This window comes from Colletes gigas, unplaced genomic scaffold (genome assembly GCF_013123115.1).
Source record: "Colletes gigas isolate AHSC1104 unplaced genomic scaffold, ASM1312311v1 Colletes_gigas_Sc00037, whole genome shotgun sequence".
NCBI classification, from domain to species: Eukaryota; Metazoa; Arthropoda; class Insecta; order Hymenoptera; family Colletidae; genus Colletes; species Colletes gigas.
This window is the reverse complement of record NW_025106666.1, coordinates 1,014,201-1,038,137: the sequence shown is the minus strand read 5'-3', so window position 1 is coordinate 1,038,137 and position 23,937 is coordinate 1,014,201. Positions and strand designations below refer to the sequence as shown.

The window sequence follows — 23,937 nt, the reverse complement described above, 5'->3', positions numbered from 1 at the left end:
AGTAAGAATATAAAATACAAATTTTAAACGTAATTATAAGAATAAACAACCGCAGTTATTAGTTTAAAAAAAATATATATATATGTATACATGTATCAGCTACGAATAAAATGCTCAATAAAGTGAAATTGATTGCGTAATAAATTTGCATCGCTTTTTGTTTGGCACGCTCCTCGTTCAAAGGGAAATAAAATGGCAAAAATAAAATATTTCATATGAAGTTTTAGAATAGTCTCTGTAAACTTTAATCTCGAAATCTATAATAGTTTCAATGAAAGAATTTTAAAAATACTTTAAAACGATGCTCTCTACACTTTTTTAATTTGTCTTTTAGTCGTAAATATTCGAGTAAATTCAACTTAGGAATGCGAAAGTAAAGAGTTTAGGACTTAAAATGAGTCCAGGAATCCAGGAAGATTACTCTTCGACTTCTCGCAAAGTTACAATAATTCAAAAAGCAAGTATTTTAATACTTACGAGCAACGATACATGCAAATTTAAATTTTCACACTGACTATAATTACAGTGTCAGTTACTTTATTAATAGTATAGTATTCTGGGTAGCGGATGGTGGAATCGAGCAAAACTGTTCGGAGGGTAAAGGTCACACAGGGGCAGGCTAGTTAGTTCCTAAACTCGTCACTGTATAGCGCATCAATCAATTTTCTTTCTCACATTTAAAATAGCACGTAGTTATGAGAAATATCATAGAAGAGGAGCAGAAAGCATACTTACCTGGCGTAGAGGTTACCGTGATCATCAAGGCGGTTCCTCCAGGGTGAGGCTCTTCCATTGCACTTAGGTTGAGCTGACCTCTGCGAATATCCCTAATGTGGATATCTCGGGCGTACAATTTTTGTTAGTCGGGACTGCGTACGCGCTATCCCGGATAATTTTATTAATAAACACAATTTCTAATTCCTTCTAAACCTTCTGAGAAAATTGTTCTTCAAAACTTTTTTAATTTGTTATTGTACTACAACAGTACTGCACTAATAGAAGTACGTTTGTTTAATCACTCTTGTAATTTTCTTAAACGTATTTCTAAAATAGCAGTACTGATATTATTACTAGATTATTCGATCGAAGGATGTTCGATACAGAATCAATTTTTTTCTATATAGTAATTTATAGCATAGAAAAGAAGTAGTAAATGTGTAAGAATTTGGTAGCCCGCTCATACGCATTTAGAGTTAGAAATACAAAAAACTTTCATAAATTAACTAACATCGAATGACGTATAAGCTGAATGTAGTCTGGCAATAATGAAATATAAATTAAAAGGTAAATTTCAAAGAATAGAAATTTTCAATCGTACTCAGCCCAGGTTATTGTAAAATAGTTATTATACACTAATTCAGAGCCACTGAGGGTTGAAGTTGTGTAACTCTAAGGACATATTATAGATGTTACAAAAACTGGTCAGCAGTTCCTGAAACTGCCGTTAGAGTGTACACGGGACGAGGGAGCTTCTCGCAGTTAAAAGTATGTGGTAAGGGTGACAAGTTTCACACGGAAGGGTAGAAAAGCATACTTACCTGGCGTAGAGGTTACCGTGATCATCAAGGCGGTTCCTCCAGGGTGAGGCTTTTCCATTGCACCACGGTTAGGCTGACCTCTGCGAATATCCCTAATGTGGATATCTCGGACGTACAATTTTTGTTAGTCGGGACTGCGTACGCGCTATCCCGGATTATTTATTTAAAAAATTAATTACATTCTGGACGAAAATATCTTAAAAATTATAGAAGTATGTATCATAGGATTTAGACCATTAAATTTGTGTTTTGATTTTTGACCTTTTGCGTTGAAAATTTCTAGATCTTTCATATTTGGAAAACTAAATGTAAAATAAATATTACAAGTTTGAAAAATACCTTGTGATTGTTCTTAAGATTGAGAGCTTCCGAGTCCCTATAACTTTTTATATCGCAGGGTTTAGAAGAACCTATTATTCTATGCGCTGCTCTTATCAGAATAATAATGTTCCATAATCACGATGTCGTTCCACACACAAGCGATTAAATGGTACCTATGTATCTCGTTCCCCAACATAATGTTCAAGCACGTACATACATACGCCTTATATAATAATGATTTTCTCTTCTAATGAACGTTCTGAATAGTAATTCGCGTATTCGCGCCAGTACTAATAGTCACCTTACTTATTTGCAACTGTTGCAACTAAGATATTCAAACACAATTCAAAATTTATTTCAAGACTTAAACAGTTGATTTGTTAATCTTTATCATTACGTGTCGTATAAAATTATTATTGATACTTTTGAATAGAGTATTTTGAGATAATAATATTTCTTGTTTGTTGTAATGTCTATGGTTTATTACGCATTTGTATAAATTGTTCCTTACTAACAAGAAAAATTTTATAAGTTAATATGGTATAATATATGGTATAATATATAATAAGTTTCTTAACGAAGAACAAATAAATAATTCTGTACCATAATCGAGAGAGATCGAAGACCGCAGTTAATTCGTGAATTCACCGCAACGCTGCGCATCCAAGCGTCGCATTTCTCGCAGTTAGGGTTGCGCACCGGGCGTTTAAGTAACTGCGACGAGAGCGTGTAAGCATACTTACCTGGCGTAGAGGTTACCGTGATCACCAAGGCGGTTCCTCCAGGGTGAGGCTCTCCCATTGCACTTCGGCTGAGCTGACCTCTGCGAATATCCCTAATGTGGATATCTCGGACGTACAATTTTTGATAGTCGGGACTGCGTTCGCGCTATCCCGGACAAAATTTTATATTAAACATAAAATATTGTTCCATAGTACTCATATTACTGTGTATATATAGCTTCAAATATATTATATTTAGTGTTAATTGTTTTGTTAAAGTGCCAAGTAATTTGTACTCAATTTAGTTGTACAACTTCTGAATGTTATAAACAATTCTTGATGTCGAGGAAGGTCTGCCCCGTTTAATACCAGTCGAGGAAACAATTTTCCTCGTTTAAACCACGATTTTTCTACTGGTTTGTTATAAATTTTGGTTAAACAAGCGTATTTTTTGTCCCCATTCCGTTTGAACTCTGTTTTTAGCAATTACTTCAGTGAAGGCCGTAACAAAAGAAGCAATAGTTGCCACGATATTTTAAGTTTTAGTCGATCGATTGGCACCATATTTGGCGAGAATCCCCAATACACGTGCCCTTATAATCTGGAATTGGGATTTTAAAGACCGATGTTTTTTTACTATTTGTTTAATTCACCAATATAAAAAGAAATGCGAGAAGTCGATTATTTGACTTTAAAGCGTCATCATATTTGTAATTTTCGATATTTTTTCACGACAAAAATTGTGGATAAACATAGAGCTAAAAGTACGTCCTTTAACAAAAATGTTTAATAATAAACTTACCCAGTTTATAACGGGTTATAGTTATCCGGGTCGTTTGCTTGTTGATTAAACGATTCGGAGCCCGCAACAAATACTTCAGATTTCTAAATAGAATGATAATTAGAAGGTTACGAAACGGACATAAGGTAAAGCAGAAGCGACAGTCTCTAGTTAAACAATACAGGAAGCACATGGCCCGTTTAAGCATCCGCGTGAGAGGCTGTCGGACGTTTCCGTATGTCGGGCGCTCGAAACGTGTTGGAAGTTAACAGGCCAGGCGGGGTGGCTTAAGGATAGTTGATGCAAGTACGAGGTGGCTAGCAGGACGAAAGAAAGGAATTAAACAGACGCAGAGTCCTCGCAAATTGAGTTGAACGGGCCCGGAATTTAAACATTCAAATTAACCTATTTAGCAAGTCAAAAGCGACTAATACGTACTTCTTAGTTTTGTAACCTCTCCGATTCTAATATTCAATCGTTTCTCCGCACCTCTTCTAATTGTTCTTTTCAATTTTTTAAACGAAAGTATCAGATTTCGAAGTTTATTTGGATCTTCGTTTAAATACATAATCAAATAAAATTACTAAATGTTTACGTTCTAACTCGTTCGAGTATTTGAACATTTAAGAGAGTCAAATCTCTTGTAGGAAATCTCGACACAAAATACTCTAATGATCTAGATGAAAGAATTCTATTAAAAAGAGATAGAAGGAGTTAACCTATGTTATTGTTCTATGGCTGTCGAGAGTCCTATCCCTAGGGCAGTTGTATTAGACTCTGGCAGCAAAAGGGACCCAAGAGTAAACTTCCTTAGAGCCACTAGAGTCCGGCGAATCTTCCGCACCCGGTCTTTTATGACTCGAATAACGAAGAGAGGGCTAGTTATTCCGAGTCCAATAACCCCCTGGTAGTGGTGCGCCAGGGGGTAGAACACGTTCATGGCTCTCGGTTCAGAAGGTTATAGGCTTTATTAGCCTCGGTACTCCGAAAAGTGCTTCAACGCACGACGCCTCGTGATGTTCACTGTTCTGCCCTCGACGTGTCGTCCTTTTTCTTGTTTGGTTCTGGACAAAATGCCCCGAATATTCTCTAAATTTTCAATATTCTCGTTTCGAAAAATTTTCTTCGATATTCATCTTGACTTTTAGATTAGCTATCTTCCGATAACACTGCAAAGAACCCCAAGAGCCCCTAATATCGATCAAGACGTCCCTGAAGCCATTCGATAAAATGATGAGCCTGACTCGTCTTAAGTTCTTTATGCCAAGTTTCACTATAACGAGGCTACCATTCGTCCAAGTAGGGGAGACTGGGGTTGAAAGTAACGTGTTAAATAATTTAATATCTGTCGTACGTAATCTGAACACACCACTGACGCTCTAAAAAGTTGAAGAAATACATAATGGAGAAATCCCACTAGAAAGAATCAGACCCCTTTTAAAGCTTCATCTTGAAAAGAAATAAAAGAAATAAAAGAAGAAAAGGGAGTACGAGAAGAAACAGAAAGGCACGAAATTCGAATTTAAAAAGCAAAACTAATAAAAACAATAGCAGGAATAAACAAAATTAATGCCTTGTGTATTTAGATAACATCACGTGATTTACATTACTATAATTCTCAGCTCGTTATTTATCTTATTTGGTATTTTTACTCGAATCGAAACGATAAACTCAAATTTCTCCCAGTTACCGTAAAGCCATAGGCTACTATTACATGTAAAAAGATATTAACTGACGGAGAATTTTCTATATTTTTCACTTGAATTGTTTAATTATTTCGAGTGCCAATCAACATTGTGTGCCGGTTAAAAATATCGTTAAAAAATTCGATGCTCGAATGGGAAAGTGACTATGAATACCTCAGTTGGGTTCCGAGTTCGGGTTCCCTTTCCACCCCAAGTACTATTATGCGAAGCTGCCAGTAGGGTGCGTAGCCACCGAGGGAGTTTCTCGCAATTAAAAGTGCTCTGTGTAGACCAGAAATTTCACCGAGAAGAAAGGGAACGCATACTTACCTGGCGTAGAGGTTACCGTGATCATCAAGGCGGTTCCTCCAGGGTGAGGCTCCTCCATTGCACTTGGGTCGAGCTGACCTCTGCGAATATCCCTAATGTGGATATCTCGGGCGTATTATTTTTGTTAGTCGGGACTGCGTACGCGCTATCCCGGATTATTTATGTAAAAAATTAATTCGGTAAAGCAGAGGTGTTCTGATTTATTATGAGATAAAAAATGCACACTGGGCTATTTCGAAGTTCTTGTATTCGGGATAGGTTTCTCATCTTTTATTTTTAAAACTAGGATCCCAAAACGATTTTGAGATATTACGAGTTTGTTAAAATTTTTGTTAAGTCCATATATATATTTATTTAGGCCATCGTTATTTTTTAAAAAAGAAAATTCCAGCAAATATATTTACCGATGTATCGAGTATACACAGAGTATCTTCTTAAAAATAATAAATATCGTAGGAGCTACGGATTATTGAGGAAAGCTTCCCTATTTTTTTAAAAAAGAAAAGCTTAATACTATCCGTATAATATACGAGTAAAATATTGGAGTGTCCAAACACGGCGCTGTTTACACTTTTACGAACAACGGGGAAGCATGCATGCGACATAAGCAGACCTTCCGTTATATCTTCCAGGACTTCCGTCCTTCAAAGTGGATGTCGTCTCTATCTTTATTCCTCAAAGACCCCGATCAACTATGGAAATTTGTAACTGCTACTCGAAGCCAGCCAGAGCAGACATCCGTGCGATTCAGAAGTACGGATTTTATTGGATCCTGTTTTATCTACTTTTATTGGCTCCCTATGAAGCGATCGGTGACATCCGCTTTGAAGATATTTACATATTTATAAGTACACTATACACGGCCATGTATAGTTCCCCGAGCAGATGCCTATGCGATCGAACGTACGGCCGTAGCTAATGTTAACTCGGACTAAGTATAATTAAATGTAAACGGACTTTTGTTAATACATTCGATTGTGTTTAATCTACGACCAATTTTCGCGATACAATATCGATGAATTAAATAACAAACAATTATATTGCGACGAGTTAAAATTGTTGACGATATCGGATGCAGATTAATGTTTGACCGCAAATAACAATTTGCGTGCTTGTTCCTATGAAAAATTTGTTTGTTATTAATTATTAATTTCACACGATTCATGTCAATTTTTATGTCCTCTATAATATTTATTAACTGCGACATTCATAAAGAATATATTACCGTTTCTCGTAATTCTATATAAAATAACTTTGAAAGAAAATGCTTTGTTCCGCTAATAGCACCATTTCCTTTGAATGGCTTTTAAGATCCCTGCTAGTCGACTTTGTGTGTTCTCGAATGTGTGAAGTTCGATAACCTTGCATTCGGTCATGTGTTATCGCCATGGCGGCGCTCGATAATAATTTTATCGGTCATTTCTGCGATTAATGGATCGATAAACCCCTTTCATCGAAATCAATCGCAGCAATATTGAAAATTGAACAGCTCGCGTTTCGAATCGGAAACTCTTAGCATCGTAGAGCATATAAATATTTTAATGACTATTTAAAAAGAAAGAGAAACGTTCTAACCCAATGGCGGACTCTTCTTGGCGCTTGGATGAAACTCGAGGACTTCTTCTTTGGAACGACCTTTTAAAATATTAATTTAAATCAATTTAAACCAGTGCAGTGCTCGGATCTTTATAAATACTGAAGCCCTGAATGCCTTTCATAATGTTTATTTAAATGAATTTCCATGGATGCAATCTGGATGTACATAAACTGATAAACAGCAAATATTCATTATGAAAAATAATTGAATAATTCAAACTTCATTTTATCGTGGAATTATGGCCAGTATGGTGTGATTTGTAGCGAATAAAAGATTTTCACCTTAGAGGATTACTCTTTACTTGTTAATAAATGTTTTAATAACGATTGAAAGTAGTCAAACTTTAGACGAGTACAATTCCGAAACTACTAATGTTTTCTCCATAACTGAGCCACTGTTAAAAGCGGCAAGGCTTTCCCTTTAAAATGGTTTCCGTTTTATGTCAATTGGACTTATCGTTTTGGAGATATCGTCGATTAAGTGAAGGCGTAATTTTTTCGAATTCCGCTATCTCTGTCTTCGTCTAACGCGTCGGACCTCTCTCTCTCGCTCCCGCGGCCTTGGCGACCTTGCCAAACCACGTGATGGTTTGGCAAGGTATTTGTTCGAGCGTCCCGTGTTATGTAAACAAATCAATTTAAAGTGTATCCCCGGAATTAAATAAGCTATCGACTCGAAACAAATTTCATTTTCAAGAGCGCTTCGTCTCCTATCTAACGAACATACCAACTATTATTATTTATGCTGTATTCAATGCTTATTTTGAAGTCTATTTTCGAGTTAAAATTTTTTGAGATTATCGATTTAAACGAATCGTTTGCAGAATGTTTACACAGAATTATGTTTTAAATATGTTGTTAGGATATACAATAAATTTGGCCAAACAAATTTAAATAGATTCGGTAAGATTATTTACCACAATATATTAAGAAGAATAATTTACTTATAGTATTATTTGTAAAATATACATTATGTAAAATAAGTACCCGGAATTTGTAAATAAAACTCAAATTGCTTACTTAATCATCCAAATTTATTTTGTCGCCTTCAAAGTAGGCCCCATCAGAAGCAATGCACATACGCCAACGCTTCTCCCAGTCTTCAAAACACTTTTTAAACGCTCGCGGAGGTAGCACCTTCAGCTCCTTCTGCGAATTTTCTTTTATGGCCTTTATCGACTCAAAACGCCTTCCCCGAAGGGGTAATTTGAGTTTCGGAAATAAGAAAAAGTCACAGGGGGCCATATCTGGTGAATACGGTGCTTGTTCGATCACATTTGTTGAGTACTTGGCAAAAAATTCGCGTACCAAGATCCATGAGTGCGACGGAGCATTATCATGATGCAGGATCCAACAATTGCTTTTCCACACATCTGGCCGTTTCCGACGAATATTTTCACGCAAGCGTCTCGTGACGCTCAAATAATATTCTTTATTTACTGTTTGTCCATCTGGAAGGAATTCCGAACGAACAACACCACGATAATTAAAGAAAACAGTGAGCATGACCTTAATTTTCGAGCGACTTTGACGCGGTTTTTTAGGGTTTCGTACATTTTCTAAGCGATATTCCGAAGCTTGTTTGCATATCGTATTCATAAACCCATGTTTCGTCACCGGTTATAATGTGTTTCATGAAGGTAAAGTCACTAGAAGCTCGTGAAATCTTGTCTTCAGCAACTGCTTTTCGATGTTCTTTTTGCAGAAAATTCAGTTAAAATGTTATGCACGGACATGTGAGACATTTCCACTTCATCAGCCACCTCTCTAACACTCAGGCGTCGATTATCGATGACCATTCTTTTTATCTTTTCAATGTTTTCGACAGTCGGAACCATTGACGGTCGGCCGGCACGCGGCAAATCTTGCACTTCTCGGCTCTCTTTAAATTCCTTGTACCATTCGTATGTTTGCGTTTTTTATAGGCACCACTTACCATAGGCTTTCTCTAACATTTTTAACGCTTTTGCAGAAGAAATTTCTTTAGAAACGCAAAATTTAAGGCAAGTTCTTCACTCGACAGTTCTTTCCATCGCAAAAATCGCAGAGCACACTTGAGATCGACTAGTGTAAATAACTGCCGCGAACACATCGATTGTCATGTTGCGATCAAATTTAGCTTATCAAATGAATACAATGTTGCCTACTTACACACAAAAATTTGTTTCGATACATGCACTGTGGGATTTGAAAGCGAGAAATTCCGGGAACTTATTTTACACAATGTATAATACAATTCTGAAGCTTATAATTTTTATGTTGTCGTAGGTCATCAACTGGGTTAATTTTGAAATTATTCGACCGTTCGAAACATTATTCCTTGCACAGTTCAGAGATTAAAGTATGACTTGTAAGTAAATGGCGGTCACTGTATGTAGAGCAACGGTAGAAATGGAACGGAATAAAATTATGCGTCCAAGCTGTTCGTAACTTTCGACCCTTTCGTTGGAGGGTGTAAACCGACGACCGTAGATGGAGGTGTTATCAGAACAATGAGGGGTAAAAACGGTTGAATGATCATTCGACATCAGTTAGAAACGGTTCTGCCGTAGAGTTTCAGCGCGTTCTTAGTTAGTCGGTGGACAAGCCAAACAAATGGCCCTACACCCCTTCGGAAGACACGAAATGCGACGTGTGAGTCGTGTAAGTAAGAATAAGTGAAGCCCGCTAAGTTTTGTAGCGGCCGCGTTTGCCAAATCCTTCACAAAGAAGTAGATGTCGTTCCTCCGTACGTGCGAACAAGCTAACTTGTTTCTCGCGTTCGCCTAACTTTTACACGAACCTGATAACGCGACGAAAAGGCAGGTCAAATAATAAAGCACCTGTAGTTCGACCGATACAGAATTATAACTTTATAACTCCTCTACAATTGCTGGGAAACTCCACCGCTTGATATCGTATTGAGTAAAGGCGACGAAAAAATCGAATATTTAAATTAGATTATTACATTTTCTAAGTCACAATTGTATTTGATCGTGGTTCGAAAAAGATTAGACTATCCATATAAGATTAGCAACATAGAACATCTTAAACATTTATATTCTTAAAAATTTAACTCTTATTTAGTGTCTCTTACGTACTCTTTGATTTTAAGTGCCATATAGTTAATCGTGACACAATATTCTTTTATTACTTTTTCCAACGTCCCCGAATAACATTGCAGCAACCCGAGTACATCGTTAGGAGTAGATATAGCTGAAAATTTGAGAATGTGGATCGCGTTGAACGTCGTTTATATTATCGTGGAGTAGTTGAAAATTAGAAAGTTCGATATTGCTGTTTTATTATTCTCCCGCGACGTTTTTCTCGTTGCGTGGTTATGCAATCACAGGCTATAAAGACGCAAGGATCCGAAGAAACCATGATTGCCAATTGCCATTGCAAGCTCTAGGGTTATAACGCTAATGTTCGTTTTCCATGAACCAAATAACTCCGGCTCAGAAAGGGGACTGATTGACATAACAGCTAGCGGCACGAGAGTTATTCTGACGAACTGTACAAGCATACGGTCGAAAGTATCATACTGAAACTCCATTATTGCGTGCATTTGCACGAGCTTCTAGCTTTCGTTCTAATCTGGGCGATCGTGTTGGATTTATCGACAAAATAACATTTAAAAATCGTTTATTTTCAAGTGAGATTAAGCAAAGTTTTATGCATAATTACTTGGTCTATTTCTTTTCTACTTTTTGCCGTTGTATTGGGTTGGATCATTGAAAAACTTGGAGAAATATATCTTTCGAAACTCGAGAAAGGTTGTTTAATTTTGCCAACAATGATAAGAAAACGAAATTTTTTAAAAGAACAACTAAATTCATAACGTTTAGAAGGCTTCATTCTAGAAATTTTATACATCTCCCCTTTCGAAATCTAGAAATTTTTGTATTTAATACTCTGATTTAGAAGTTATATTCAAATGAGATGAGACCTTTTAAAACTTGAATATTCTTTAATAAAAAAGCGGTTAAGAATAAAATACAACTCGGAAACCTGAACAAGAAATGCATTTAAATATTTCAGTTTAGGTTAATTCTGGTTGAAAATAATGTTTTTAAGGATAGAATTTCGTCTGAATTTAAACTTTCCTAGACGCCTCATAATGCATTTAGCGTACGATTTATATTCCTATTTATTTATAATTTATTATCACCAAAGTTCTGCTCTTTTATATATATCCTAAAAGCAGATCGAAATTTTAAAAATAGAAAAACGTAAAATAAAATAAATATCACAGGATGTGGAATTTATTCAAGGCGGTAACACATTTAAACCGTGTTATCGGTAATTTATTTTATTCACGAGAAGCATATTATCATATTATGTGAAAAATTTAATTCCTTTCGAGGGGCGACGATATCGACGAATAAAAAAAAACATAAAATGAAATGGGTTTCTGTGACGAATCTACTATTTCATTCTACGGAAAATGTTTCAACAGAATTGTCAAATTCTCCAATTTCTCTCGTGAGTCTATTTATATTTGCTGAATCAGTCTTCGTGACAAGCTCAACGGGAAATTCAGGACGAAACGTCGAATTATAATTTATGTTATTTATGGGACGCCTATTTCCTGTCGAATAATAGTAGAATAGAATTAACACGTTCGTACTACGGTCCAGGTTACAACTGAGCTCGTTAGAATAAATTATAATTCTTTTTGACGCTGTTAAGTTGGCAATGGAATGTGCGAGTTATGTTATTTATACAGAGTGTTCGACCACCCTTGGAAATAATTTTAATGGGAGATTCTAGAGGTCAAAATAAGACGAAAATCCAGAATATCAATTTCTTAACTGAAACTTCGTTAAAAAGATATTAAAAAATTAAATTAAAAAATTTCTAATCATTCTGAAAAAATTATTTTTAGTTGCACAGCTCGATAACAATCAGTTTTGGTCGTTATGCATACCCACGAAATCCTACGCAGTTTCGAGAAAAAAATTCCTCACCGAAAATCTAATGTGATACCCGAAAGCTTCCTTCAAATTTCATTCATATCTTTAAAACGTCATAACTTCTGAACGGATTGAAGGATTTTGAAGTTTCAAGTGGCAAACAACGCGTATTTTGGCGAAGAATATGTAGAAATTCCAAAAATATTTGTAAAGTTGCTCCTTGACCTCGTAAAATGTGAAAAACCCCATAAACGTAGTCCAATTTTCAAATAGCCATAACTCCTACAATAGTGAATATATCTCAATGAAAAATTTTTCTGAAGTAGACCTCATGGGTACCTGTAAAAAAGTATTAAACAACTTTTCTGTAGAAAGTCAAATAAAATTACTAAAAGTCAAAAACGAATTTCTAAAAAAAATCGACGGGTAGCTGTTGAAATTTCTCGGCAAAAAAAAAAATTTCAAATCGTTTTGGAAAAATTATTTTCGATTGCAGGGGCCAATTACAATCATTTTTGGTGAATAGACATACCCCCGAAATCCTACGCATTTTCGAGAAAAAAAATTCCGTACGGGCGGAACTTTAAACATTAATAACTTTTTAACGAAGCCTCCATCAACTAATTAGTATTCTCGATTTTCGTCCTATTTTGACCTCTAAAATCGCCCATTACAATTTTTCTCAGAGGTGGCCGAACACCCTGTATACACCGATGATAATCGTTAGAGTTCTATAACCTTTTTTAAAGAAAAATTATTGTGTTTCGTAAGGAATAGGAATACTATAATTTAGGGGAATATTAAGATTGAAAATCTTCGTTTCTACTTTAGTTAAATTGTCGCCTAGCTTGACTCAAGCTAATCACAAGGCAAACCAACAACGTGTGTGGTTAACCGCAATGGCAGACGGCGCGTGACAATTGACAAATGCTTCATTGATATGTGCAACAAACGTACGAGAAATTATTAGAAAGTTATTAACCATCAAATCGAGAAGATACAAATTTGTATCCTTTATTTATCGTACGCAAATATGCAGTTATTACTTCTTTTTACTAGAAAGAGAAACATTCCTGAAAGAAATAGTTTAATAGTCGGAACAGAAAGTTTATAACAATTAGCTTAGGTAGCACATACTTGGAAGGAGTAACGTTCAATGTACTTAAACGATTTCCATGACCACCCGACAACAACAGACTCAAGCTATAAACAAACTATTAACAAGAGCTTTTTGTAAATAACGATTTAGTTAAACTTTCGTTAACAAGCTCTTTAAAAAGTCAGTCTTCTAAGGCAACTTTTCAGAACAATAAGAGCTTTGCCTTCCCCATAAACTCCATTTTATACAGAAAAACAGAATCGATAATAGGCAAAGACTTCTTTGATTAAAACGAAAATAAAATTAGTTAAAGTTTCGACACATTTCCAAATAAAACGACTGTCCAAAGTGAAAATCTAAGTTAAAAATACTACTGTATAGAATTTAGTTTTTCGACATAATATGCCCTTGTACGCAACAGCGATAAAAATTTTATTATTTTTTGCCGTTGGGAGAGAAAGTGAAAAAACCGTCTGGCTGGTAATTTTTCCAGGCTACTATGTATAACATCGTAAAATTTCTGGAGAGTGGGGAGGGGCTGTCAGGGACATTAACCATAAAACATACGATATCACGTTTATATTTGCTGTCACGACGAGAGCACGTATGACATAATTTACTGGAAATTAAATTTAGAAACTTTTTTTGTCCGATACAAGTTTTCAATGCACAGACACGACCGATGGAAATTAAAAAAAGGAACGATTTTAACGCGGACAAGGCCGCGGATAATAGCTACTTAAAAAATAAAGTACTCTTCAGTATTTATGCACAAAATTAGCCCAGACTCAACCTATAGTAAAGATACTATGCTTTTTCTTTCGAAGAGAGCCATTATGGTGGAAACGTTGATTACAATATTTTCTTAAATAAAATTAACTCTGAAATGACACATTGGAATCTTTCATAACCCTAGAAACATTTTCTTTACAAATGAATGAGAAAACTAGTCTATATTCTATGACGTTATCATTCTGTAAAAACACTTTTGTTAGATGAATCGTGATAATGAAGTATAAACCAAATTCTGAGTAAAAAAAATTGAATAGAAATCTACTGTGCTGCAAGATAAGAAACTTCCCAAAGTATTTTTGATTTCTATAGAATTAAACTATATACTTGAATGCGTTTTAGTGAATTTTTTATGCATTCAAATTCGAAAGATCCCAAGGTTAATTGAACATGCGTCGATCCAAGGACCAAAGATGTTTCCATATCGAATTAAATTAAAATTCTTTGCGTTCGTTTGCTATAGTTGGTAAGAATTAGGGTTTCTGAAGGCGTCGACTTCGCTTAAAATAAATTCTGACTGTCGAGAAACAGCCAATCCAACGGATAAAAAAGAATTATTTTAACGCGTCTATTCGCAGCGGACTTTTGCTTTCATAATGCAAACAATAAATAAATGTGGCGTCGCCTTCCATGTTCGCCACCAGAGGGGTCGCGCTCTCACAAGCGCTCGACCGACCCCTCAGTTGTTAAATGTACATTCCTCGAACGACTTCCCAACATCCCAGTCGTCTAAGGCAGGGCCTGCTACAAAGCCTTACTGACGAGTCCGCTAGCAGGCCCGGGCGAAAACACGCCCTCTCCTTTCCTTTTCTGCCTCCTAAGATTCCATCGAATTCCTACCCGCAGCAAAGCAGCGCCACATAAATATAACGCAAATCTGCACGGGATTATGCCGAAGCAAATCATGAACCGCGTGGCCTGGCAAAGCCGTTGCACGGTTTGTAGAACTCTCTTTGATCGTGCTGTTATCACGTCAAAGGGAGATGTATCGTTGTTAGCGAGGATTACCAGTTCATACATTCCATTTCAATTATTTCGCTGAGGGTTGCGTTCATTAATTTGATTTAAGTACCGAACAAATTCAGGTTAGTGGGGCCAGAATGTTGCATAATATCACTTTAATAATTCGATTAACATCCATTATTCAAATAATGCTATAAGTTAACAACGTTGCGCGTTATATTGTGTCATATCGCCGCGTTTATGTTAAATAATTCTATACGAATTGCACGAGTTTCGAAAGTAAATCTGCTGCCGGTGCATTAAAATTTGAACGAATAAAGGTGTACCTTTAGGAAGTTTTACGGTCTTTAGTAAAATTCTTTTAGGCAAAAGAAAATTATCTCTATAAATCTGTAAACCTCGAGAGGAGTGTAATACATACGTTGGCTCAAAAATTTTTCAAAGTCATGGATAAAATCGTCGATCTTGGAACGTCTGGAAAATTCTAATAGAATTTAAATAAATAGTCCTCGAAGAATCTGCCGTACCTTGTAAATACATTTTCCGTGCAGGTGTTCGTCGTTTCTAGAAATAGATAGTTCCACGAATTCCAATTAGCTTGCCAAAACGAGACCCTTGACGAAAAAGAAAAAAAAAACAGTATACAAAAACGCTAGACACTATCGTCGCAGGTACGAACGGTTGAATCATAAACACGCAGACGTCGACACACAGTAATATTTCCTTTGAGACAGAAACTACGTACGAATTCATCCGATTAATTTCACATTTTTGCAACGCTCGTTCTAATAAAATCTAGAAAACCATAAGCCATCTTATCTTCGTGAAATTGAAATAAAAAAGTCTCCAATGATTCTCTCGTTTCTCGTAGGCTCGTCGACGAGTTCCTAATTGGCCTGTCAATAGGGTCAGAAAGGAAAAGGTTCTAAGAGAGTGTTCCAGTTGTGAACACGCGGAGTTAGAGTTCGGTTGGGAGACGATTAGAAACGCGTAATTTGCGAAGGTGACAGTGAGGGGGAGGGGGGCGATTGACAACGGAGTATTTGGAGGAGGGGTTGAACGACTCGAAACGTGGATGAAGAGGGTGGTTCGTATCGGGGAGCACCCTCGGTTGGGTCGCGTTGGACTGACGAGGGTGGGGGATCCTCGTGCGCTTAGGATATACAGGGAATCCCACGAACTCGGAACTTCAGTCTCGACGCGACAAGCGCTACGTTTGCATCGTGTTCCGCGTTGGTGAATCATGTGTGAAAAACGTGGTACGTACACGCGTAGACCGCAGGTGCCTCTTCTAGTGGTGACTACTTTGTTAGTTGGCGTGCGTCCGGAATTAGTTGGTGAGTACCAGAATGTTTTTACGCATTTTATCGTACCTTTGCATCATGCGTTTGATCGATGATCGACGGGACCGCGGAATCTAGTTTAACGTAGGATCATTTGGGTCGTTATCAACACGCTGATCGTCAAGTCAGCCATATGTAGGACTTTTCACTTGGAAGATAAAAAAAATTGTAATAAACTAGTATTACCTGAGTTGGATATATGGTTGTTTGAAAAACTTTTAATAGAAATTATAGATGAATGAAACGGTTCTGTTATTCAGTTATTTAGAAAGTATGTGAAAATAGATTTTTTAATCGAGGTACTTAACGTTAATTTTTATTTAGTAATGATAGTTAAATATGTTCTATTTTTGTTCCACGGCTTGATGGACAGTTTGAAATAAAATACTTCGTTTTATGATTGCAAACATATATAAATCTAGTGTTTATATGCAATCTAAAATACAAGATAACATTAAGATGATCCGGATAATAATTAATTTTTGAAGGCTATACATATTTAAAATCACTTATGTTGCGAGTCTTACGCGGAGTTTACCAAGTTAGAATCTCGATTAAGTATTAACAAGATTCCCAACTCACGTTTAAGAAAAACAGTCATGTCATGAATTATTCTAGTGCGAAAATATAATTTTTAGTAACAGTTACGAAATCACACGCAAAATAGTTTTGCTTAGTTTTATATAACCATAATGAAATATTATCGAGTTCATATTCATCAGTAGCTAATTATAATTTGAAATTTAACGAAGATTCATAGAAACTTGCATGGTTTTTATTCTCGAGGAAGTGCGTTGAAATTAATTTCAAATTAAAAACTAATCTTTTTGTTTTCCATTTAACTTGTATTGTGAATTTTCTTTAATCAAGATTTGTTAATGGTAATGAAATAATAACGTTTGTAGTTCCGTAAGCCTCTTGGTTTAATCAGAACACACTGTGCCTTAAAATCTGAGCGTAGAAATTGCTTGGCAAATAGCTGGCATAAGAGTGGAGCAAAAAGCCTTTCAAAAATTAGTTCTCTCGTGTCTCTTTCGCAGTGTCAAAATTATTCTCCGATGCTACGATTTTTCAATGGTCCTACGTACTCTCGATCATTCTCAAAATCGAAGTTTTAAATTCTGTATCCTCGTTTGCAACAAAACAATGGCGTAAAATAACAGTATGCAGCCAGAAACTCTAAAATTTTTCATCTCAAACAACTGTAATTAAATGTTGAAAAACTCTGAGAAATTCGAATGCAGTTTAATTTATAGATTTATCAAATTAATATTTTAATTAAAATGTTTTTAAAAAATTAAACTAATAAATATCACGTGAAATAAATACACCGAAAAAGATTCGATTGAACAGAAACTAAAATAAAATATTATGAAAATTGAATGTCCATAAAAAATTAAATTTTATTAATATACAGTAATAAATTTTGTATTTTCTATTGTCTAAGCTTCAGAACTTGGAGTTTGAAGGTATAACGAGGGGTGAGGTCGTGTAATGATTATCCATGATGTTTTGTCCTACGCAAGTTCTTTTCGTAATGTTAGAACAAGAAAACTGAAAACAACGCAAAAGTATAATGTCGTAAAAGAATAACGACGACGACAGACAGCAGCGGGAGAACTGTGTTTGCGATTTTTGTGCCATCCTGTTGGCGATTTTGTTGCCTGCTGACACGGATTCGAAGATCGCGTAACGCGGCTGAATTTGCTGGCGCTTGTTTGAAATTTTATTCGGTTTATAACGTCCAGCGTAATTAAGGTTTGACCTGTTGTGTGAAATTTGTCACGTGTTACCGTGTACGTGCGTGTGTGTGCAATAAAGTTTCTGATTTCGCGAATATTGCCCTGTCACGTAGTCCTCTTCAGCGTCGTGGAAATAAAAACCAAAAGCACGCCGGAATATTGGACGATCAAATTTATACATTTCACGGTTTCTCGTAGCCTGACTTCACCCGTGACACTTTTAATAAATAACGCGAATCGAGTGCACTAATCATCGCGGAGCTTCATTCTTTGTATGCAGCCTGTACGTAAAGGAACACCTTAGATTGTTGCAAGTATAAAGAAAACAAGATAAAATTCGTGCAAGTCGTCAGTTTTCTGAAACTGTTCCCTCATCAAATTTTGGTTGAGATAATCATATGGTCAACACCTTTTAGACCCTATCATGATTTAGTATACTAGGTTGTCTTTTAATTTTTTTTTAAATAGATAAATATTGCTATGGACAAAGTATGGGTCTAAAATGACCCATAGGACAATTCTCTTGTAATTTTGCAAACTTGTATTTTATTTCAGGTTCACTAAACCCCAGACCTACCTTCATAATTTCTAATTTTCCTTTTTTAAAATACCAAAATTTTGGTATATTGATAAATATCGTATTTCAAGTATTATTTTGTTCTTGTTCACGGTCACGAAATGAGAACTTCCCAAAACGTTGTCTCTATTTCAAATTCAACGACACAGTGGTCCTTTCACATCGACGCGTGATTAATTGAATTGACCTTGAAAGCCGAACCGCGTTATCCAATGTTACGCGTTAATCTTCGACGCTGAATCCATTAAACACGAAAATACGATAGCTTCGCGGGCGTATCAAACTGTTAAATTACTAACGCTTTGAGCGGGATTAAATAGGTAATCCTATTAAGAAAAAACGTTGTAATTACACCGGGTCGGAGCGCGGTGAGAAAGGGAAGCATCAGCGAAAATTCTGCAGAGCAGATTTTGTTCGGTATGATTGAAAATTACTCTGCGTCGATAGATTTCATGAGAGGCCGGGAAACCAATTTGTTTGTTCAGGATCGTTGTACGACCGAATACATTTATTACGCAGGCGAAATACATAGCACGTTGTAATTACCGTCCGAATTAATTACTCGTATCGAAGCGTTGGCGGTCAACCACATTCTTAATAGAATGTTAAGAACACGAAAATGTTATCGTTGTTCGTAACCGGCCGGAAATTTAAATGTTAATCACCCTTGATTTATTAAACCCTGTTAGTGTGTACGAAAGAAATTTGAATTGTAAATACAGTTAAACCGTGCGTGAAGAAGGTACTTAGCGCGCGAAGACATACTCTCTTTTCCGGGAGCAGCTTCGACAGTCTAATTTTTATCCCGCGAACGTTATTTTTTATTCGTCGAAAAACGAATCACTATTTTGGTCGATTCAGGATTTCACGAGTTTCTGGTTTTCTCCGATACACAGCAATTGCTTCAATCGGATTATGTGTTTTCCAAATATTCTTAGAGATAGAAACATGAATGAACCGATGTACACTCGTTCATACATAGTGCATTAAAGTATTGCTATTAATAAACTGCATAAGTACGAGGATAGTGGAATCAATAAAAGTTTATCTATATTAGATGACAATAAAATTAGTTTCCTAATGTTGTTAGGGACGCTAAGGATTCCCGGATTTTCGAAAATTGCGGTCTAAATACGGTTCGTCAATAATTAGAAGCGATCGGAAAATATTGATTGAATTACTTTTCAATTCTTACCTTTCAAGGCATGGTTTTTTAATTTTACCAATGAACTTCAATAAATTAGTAATTCTTTTCAAATTGGTGTCAAGATTAATTGATTTAATTTAAAGGGTTCGATATCCTCGATCAGAAATTATTTTAAGCATCATTTGAAGACACAGAATGAACCAATAAGAATTTTTAATCTTTTTTTTTTAAGTAGGATACAAGGTTTGTTAATGCAAAAGTGATTTTTCTATTTAAAATAAATATGAAAATGTTCTATTTAATAGAAAAAGGTGCCTTTCACATCGTGGAAGCGATTTCATCCACTAAGTAAAAAGAAAACATTTCCACCATTATACCGTGCAACTTCCGTTTATTAAATTTTTCTCTAACACCCTGAGGGTGTTAATTCTTATTAGTTTATTCCGTATTTATAAACAAGGAACATGCTTTTACAAGAGACGATAGTTGAAACAGTATTTATATTATGCTTCGTTTAACTCAAACGTCACTTAGCGTTAATTATTATAAAATTTAAATTTTATGTTATTGTTTGTTTGAGCATCGTCATATACATGCAAGGAAATTTTTATTTCCACTGAGTCTCGATTATATTTTTGGTTATGCAATCTTTAAAAATTGAAAAGTAATCTACTTTATTTATAAGTGAGAATTCGTAGAGTTTATAAAGTTGTGCCTTCCGTTGTTGTATAGCTCACAATTTATTCGTAGAGAGACGGTTCCACGAAGCGATTTTATTTCTTTAATTTAGCAAACAAACGTTACTTCCTCAATTTATTACTTCTTGTAACAGCCGTGTATATTTCCGCAAAAACTTGGCCGTTCTTGCATTAAAATTTTGCGTGTTTCGTGACTTTAGAATATAACAGAATTTCGCTAAGGAAACGTCTTGGTTGTCACGTTTAAATTTATTACACATTCGGATATCGTTCTCGATGGCGGGCTACGGAAAATTCAAGGAACAGAGAAAGTGGAAAATAGAAGGTAAAATATTTTCTTAATGTCTAAAAATGGCAAATGAAAAGAACGATGAGCTGCGATATAAATTGCAAAGCTATCTTTGTCATTGTATCTAAATATAAAAGATTTTCAGTTTTTACTTAGTTAATCCGCGTTCCATTATCAAAAAGATAGATAATTTTACCGAAATAGTTGCTAAAATAAGAAAATAAACCATCTTTTATACGTCAAGATGGGTTTTCCATCTCCTCGCATGAATATTTTATCTGGAAATCCTTGCCGAGGACTTAATTGGTCACACATCATTGAAGAGCCAATTTTGTTCTTAATTCAAGTTTCTTAGAATATTAAAAACTTCTTGCTTATAATAACTAGATCAAAATTGAAAACATTATAAAACTATGGAAAACATAAGTATCCTTTGATAATTAATTTACTAAATTGTTGATTTTATTCTATACTTCGCAGTAGAAAATACAGAAAAATTACTTCCTTTGTCGTTTATATTTTCTCGATTTATTCAACTGCAGACAATGTGCAACGAAAACCAGGAAACGTATTTTCATCGTAACCTATTTACCTTAAGATCGTACTGTCTTAATTAATATTGTTAAGGTACAGCTTTGCAAGCCGTAATCTAATTGCAAGTATTGTTGCTCTGGATATAATTAGCTTTGGTGATCTTCAAAACGATCATGTGAAACAATGGTAATCTCGATTATTATCCACGAGATTATTGACGATTATTTTCTTAATAAAATGACATTTCTTATTAAAATAATAATTGTAAAATGTCACGAAATTGCAGAGTTAATTTTATAAAGAGTTTAAAATATATCAAAGTGTTGAATTCTATCTATCTGATCTAAGCAAACTGATAGCTTCAATTTTACCTTAAGCATACGCGTTTGTTTACATTGATCAGGACTAATTTCGTTGCATTTGCCCATCGCGTTTCGCACATAATAAAGATAAATCTCGGGTAGAAATGGCGTCGAAGCAGGTTTTGGACGTTGATAAATCCCCCTATTAGCGAACGCGTTGACAGAGAAAAGCAAATTGAACGAAACGATACTGCTTTAAGAATAGCGACGGTGGAGAACGTCTCACGTCCGACTATGTGGAACATTTTCCCATAGTAACAACTACGTTCGGACGTGATATTCAGCGAGCACAGGGACTTACCGAGGCTGACTTTTATCCCAGATTAATCCTTTGTAGTTGGTTCCTGTAGATATGTATCTGTAATCAGCATCAGTGCTCCGCCTCATTTCGACCGAGTGGCCAGGCAATTTTTGAACCAGCGATTTCCGAACAAATGGACGGCTGGTCCGGATCCTATTACATGACCAGTTCGGTTCTAGAATTTAAATCTATTGAATTTTTACTCGTCGAGCTATCAATTGTTCCGCAGAACTTCTAGTAACCGCGGGGGAAAACATCATTTTCAGAATTTTACGTTTCACGGTTCTCGAACCTGAGCTACTTTATCCCTAATAGCGTAAATTTTTTAAATTAAATTTTTTAAATTGTACCTCTTTTATATAGTATGACATATTTTATCAAAACAAATTCTATTGTAGGGTACACTATCACTTGCAAGACAATACGTCAGGTATGGAAGAAATTATCAAGAAAATTCAAATTATAGCGTGAATATAATTACGAATATCGGGGTTCGAGCAGTTTGGGGTTTTAAAAAATATTGCAACGAGTCTTGAGTTCGGAAGTGCCGGTCACCGGTGACCATCGATGGCAGTCGAAGTAAAGAAGGACTTTTGGAGTCTCCAGGCCACGAGATCTTGAACCTGTGTTACTCTAGACATAATCTGTTAAGAGGATTGAAATTTAAGCGCGATAACTTGAACGTCAATCATAGTCGATGTATGAGTTTCGAGGACGGCTTCCTTGAATTTGCAAGTTTCGTCTACCCTGCGGCATGCGGCGGCGAAACAAGGATAATTCGGTGAAAACGACTTGGGGTTCGCAAGACCCTGAGATCTTTAGGGAAGTATCCCGAAGTAAGCGCCCGCTATAGAATTGGTAATTGCTCTAAGCAACGATTTCCCTAAATTCTCGACTGTCCGAACCTGTTCGACCGAAAATGTTTGCGCGTTAAACGTGTCTTTATGCTCGAGTCGCGAACACGGTCGTATTTTAAATTCCAACGGGCCGATAATTTCTGACAAATATCGCGCGATCGTCGAGTTACGCGTTTCCGATAAATAACAAACAAACGTTGTGTTGCAATTTCAATGTAAAAACGATTTTATTGTTTACTGCCTGTCAACCGAAACTTCTGGTCATAGGTTTTCTTTTTTTATTTTTGGTGTTTCCTACCTCCAATTATTTCTCTTTCCTCTCGTCGAGATAGATCAAGGAAGAAATAAATAAACGGAGAAAAATTATAAAAATGTATGGGGTTAAAAGTTTTACAATGATGAGATTGCTATTGTATTTGCATGGATTGAGATCCTTAATAAGATAAGTTTAATGAAAATAAGAGCTTTTTTGAATTACTTTTATAAATATGTAATCTCATCTTTGACGTTTAAATAAATCAAGTATGATTAGAATATTATTTCTGCAATGAATAAAGGAATGGCTCAACGTTCTGATTAATTAGTACGTGAAAGGGTTGAGGGGAAATCAGCAATCGATAAGCAACGGTGGTTAATAGCGTCGGTCCGAATGACAGCATAATTTCGTTGGAAGTTAATAGACAGATGGTGGGGCCGCAAGTATCATCCAAATCCTTTGCCCATAAAATTGATCAAATTCTGAGATACGGTGTACCGGGAAACGCTTTGAATCCAATAAAGAGGATTAAGCGTACTGAGCTGTAAACACGGCGTGATTGAATTCTAGGGGTGACGAAGAAACCTTTTTCCTCTTTTCTTCACCCTCGTTTCTGTCTTCTTTTTCACTCCATCATTCGACTCGTTGCAACATGAAGCTTTTAACCAAAGCTGCTTTCGATTTTGTTTAACTATGACCCTATCTTTTCCTTTCCTTCCGACAGCGCGTTCCAGGAATGCACGCTCTTTCGTCACCCAATCGCTTGCATTACTATGTCAAACACCGTGACATTAAGCCTCTCTTAATATTTTCTTCCTACCCTGTAAATTCTTAGTAGCCCTTTTTGCAACTAACCTCGTCAAGAGACGAGTGTTGTCCTTCGTTAAATTGTAATTCTATTTTGAATTGTCCAGAGAATGCAAATAGAGGCAAATTCTTTAATTGTGCAGATCAAAAATATGCATGGAAAAGTATTTTAGAAACGCTTGGAAGCTTAGTTAAGGAAATTCCTAAAAATATTGTCGACAATTTCGAGTGTTTCCAGACATTCCAAGCAATTTCGTCAGATTGCGCAGTATTCCTTGTCGAGATTAAAAACATTTTTGTAT

At 35.8% G+C, this 23,937-nt stretch overlaps 1 protein-coding gene and 4 non-coding genes across 5 annotated transcripts in view; all 5 read left to right on the top strand.

Annotated features, from left to right (window-relative positions):
- The first annotated feature begins 727 nt into the window (after nucleotides 1–727).
- Nucleotides 728–889, top strand: LOC122402602. Its single transcript, XR_006259529.1, has one exon. It is a non-coding gene; the product is annotated as a U1 spliceosomal RNA (small nuclear RNA).
- Nucleotides 890–1,530: 641 nt separating this feature from the next.
- LOC122402603 lies at nucleotides 1,531–1,692 on the top strand. The gene has a single exon (XR_006259530.1). It is a non-coding gene; the product is annotated as a U1 spliceosomal RNA (small nuclear RNA).
- Nucleotides 1,693–2,594: 902 nt separating this feature from the next.
- On the top strand, nucleotides 2,595–2,756 carry LOC122402596. Its single transcript, XR_006259523.1, has one exon. It is a non-coding gene; the product is annotated as a U1 spliceosomal RNA (small nuclear RNA).
- A 2,613-nt stretch (nucleotides 2,757–5,369) lies between these two features.
- On the top strand, nucleotides 5,370–5,531 carry LOC122402597. Its single transcript, XR_006259524.1, has one exon. It is a non-coding gene; the product is annotated as a U1 spliceosomal RNA (small nuclear RNA).
- Nucleotides 5,532–15,929: 10,398 nt separating this feature from the next.
- The window catches only part of LOC122402502 (lachesin-like), a 253,881-nt gene continuing 245,873 nt past the window's right edge, over nucleotides 15,930–23,937 (top strand). The window contains exon 1 of the mRNA XM_043405338.1: nucleotides 15,930–16,059. Coding sequence (XP_043261273.1) covers nucleotides 15,966–16,059 — 94 coding nt within the window. The 5' untranslated portion in view covers nucleotides 15,930–15,965. The remainder of the gene's footprint in view (nucleotides 16,060–23,937) is intronic.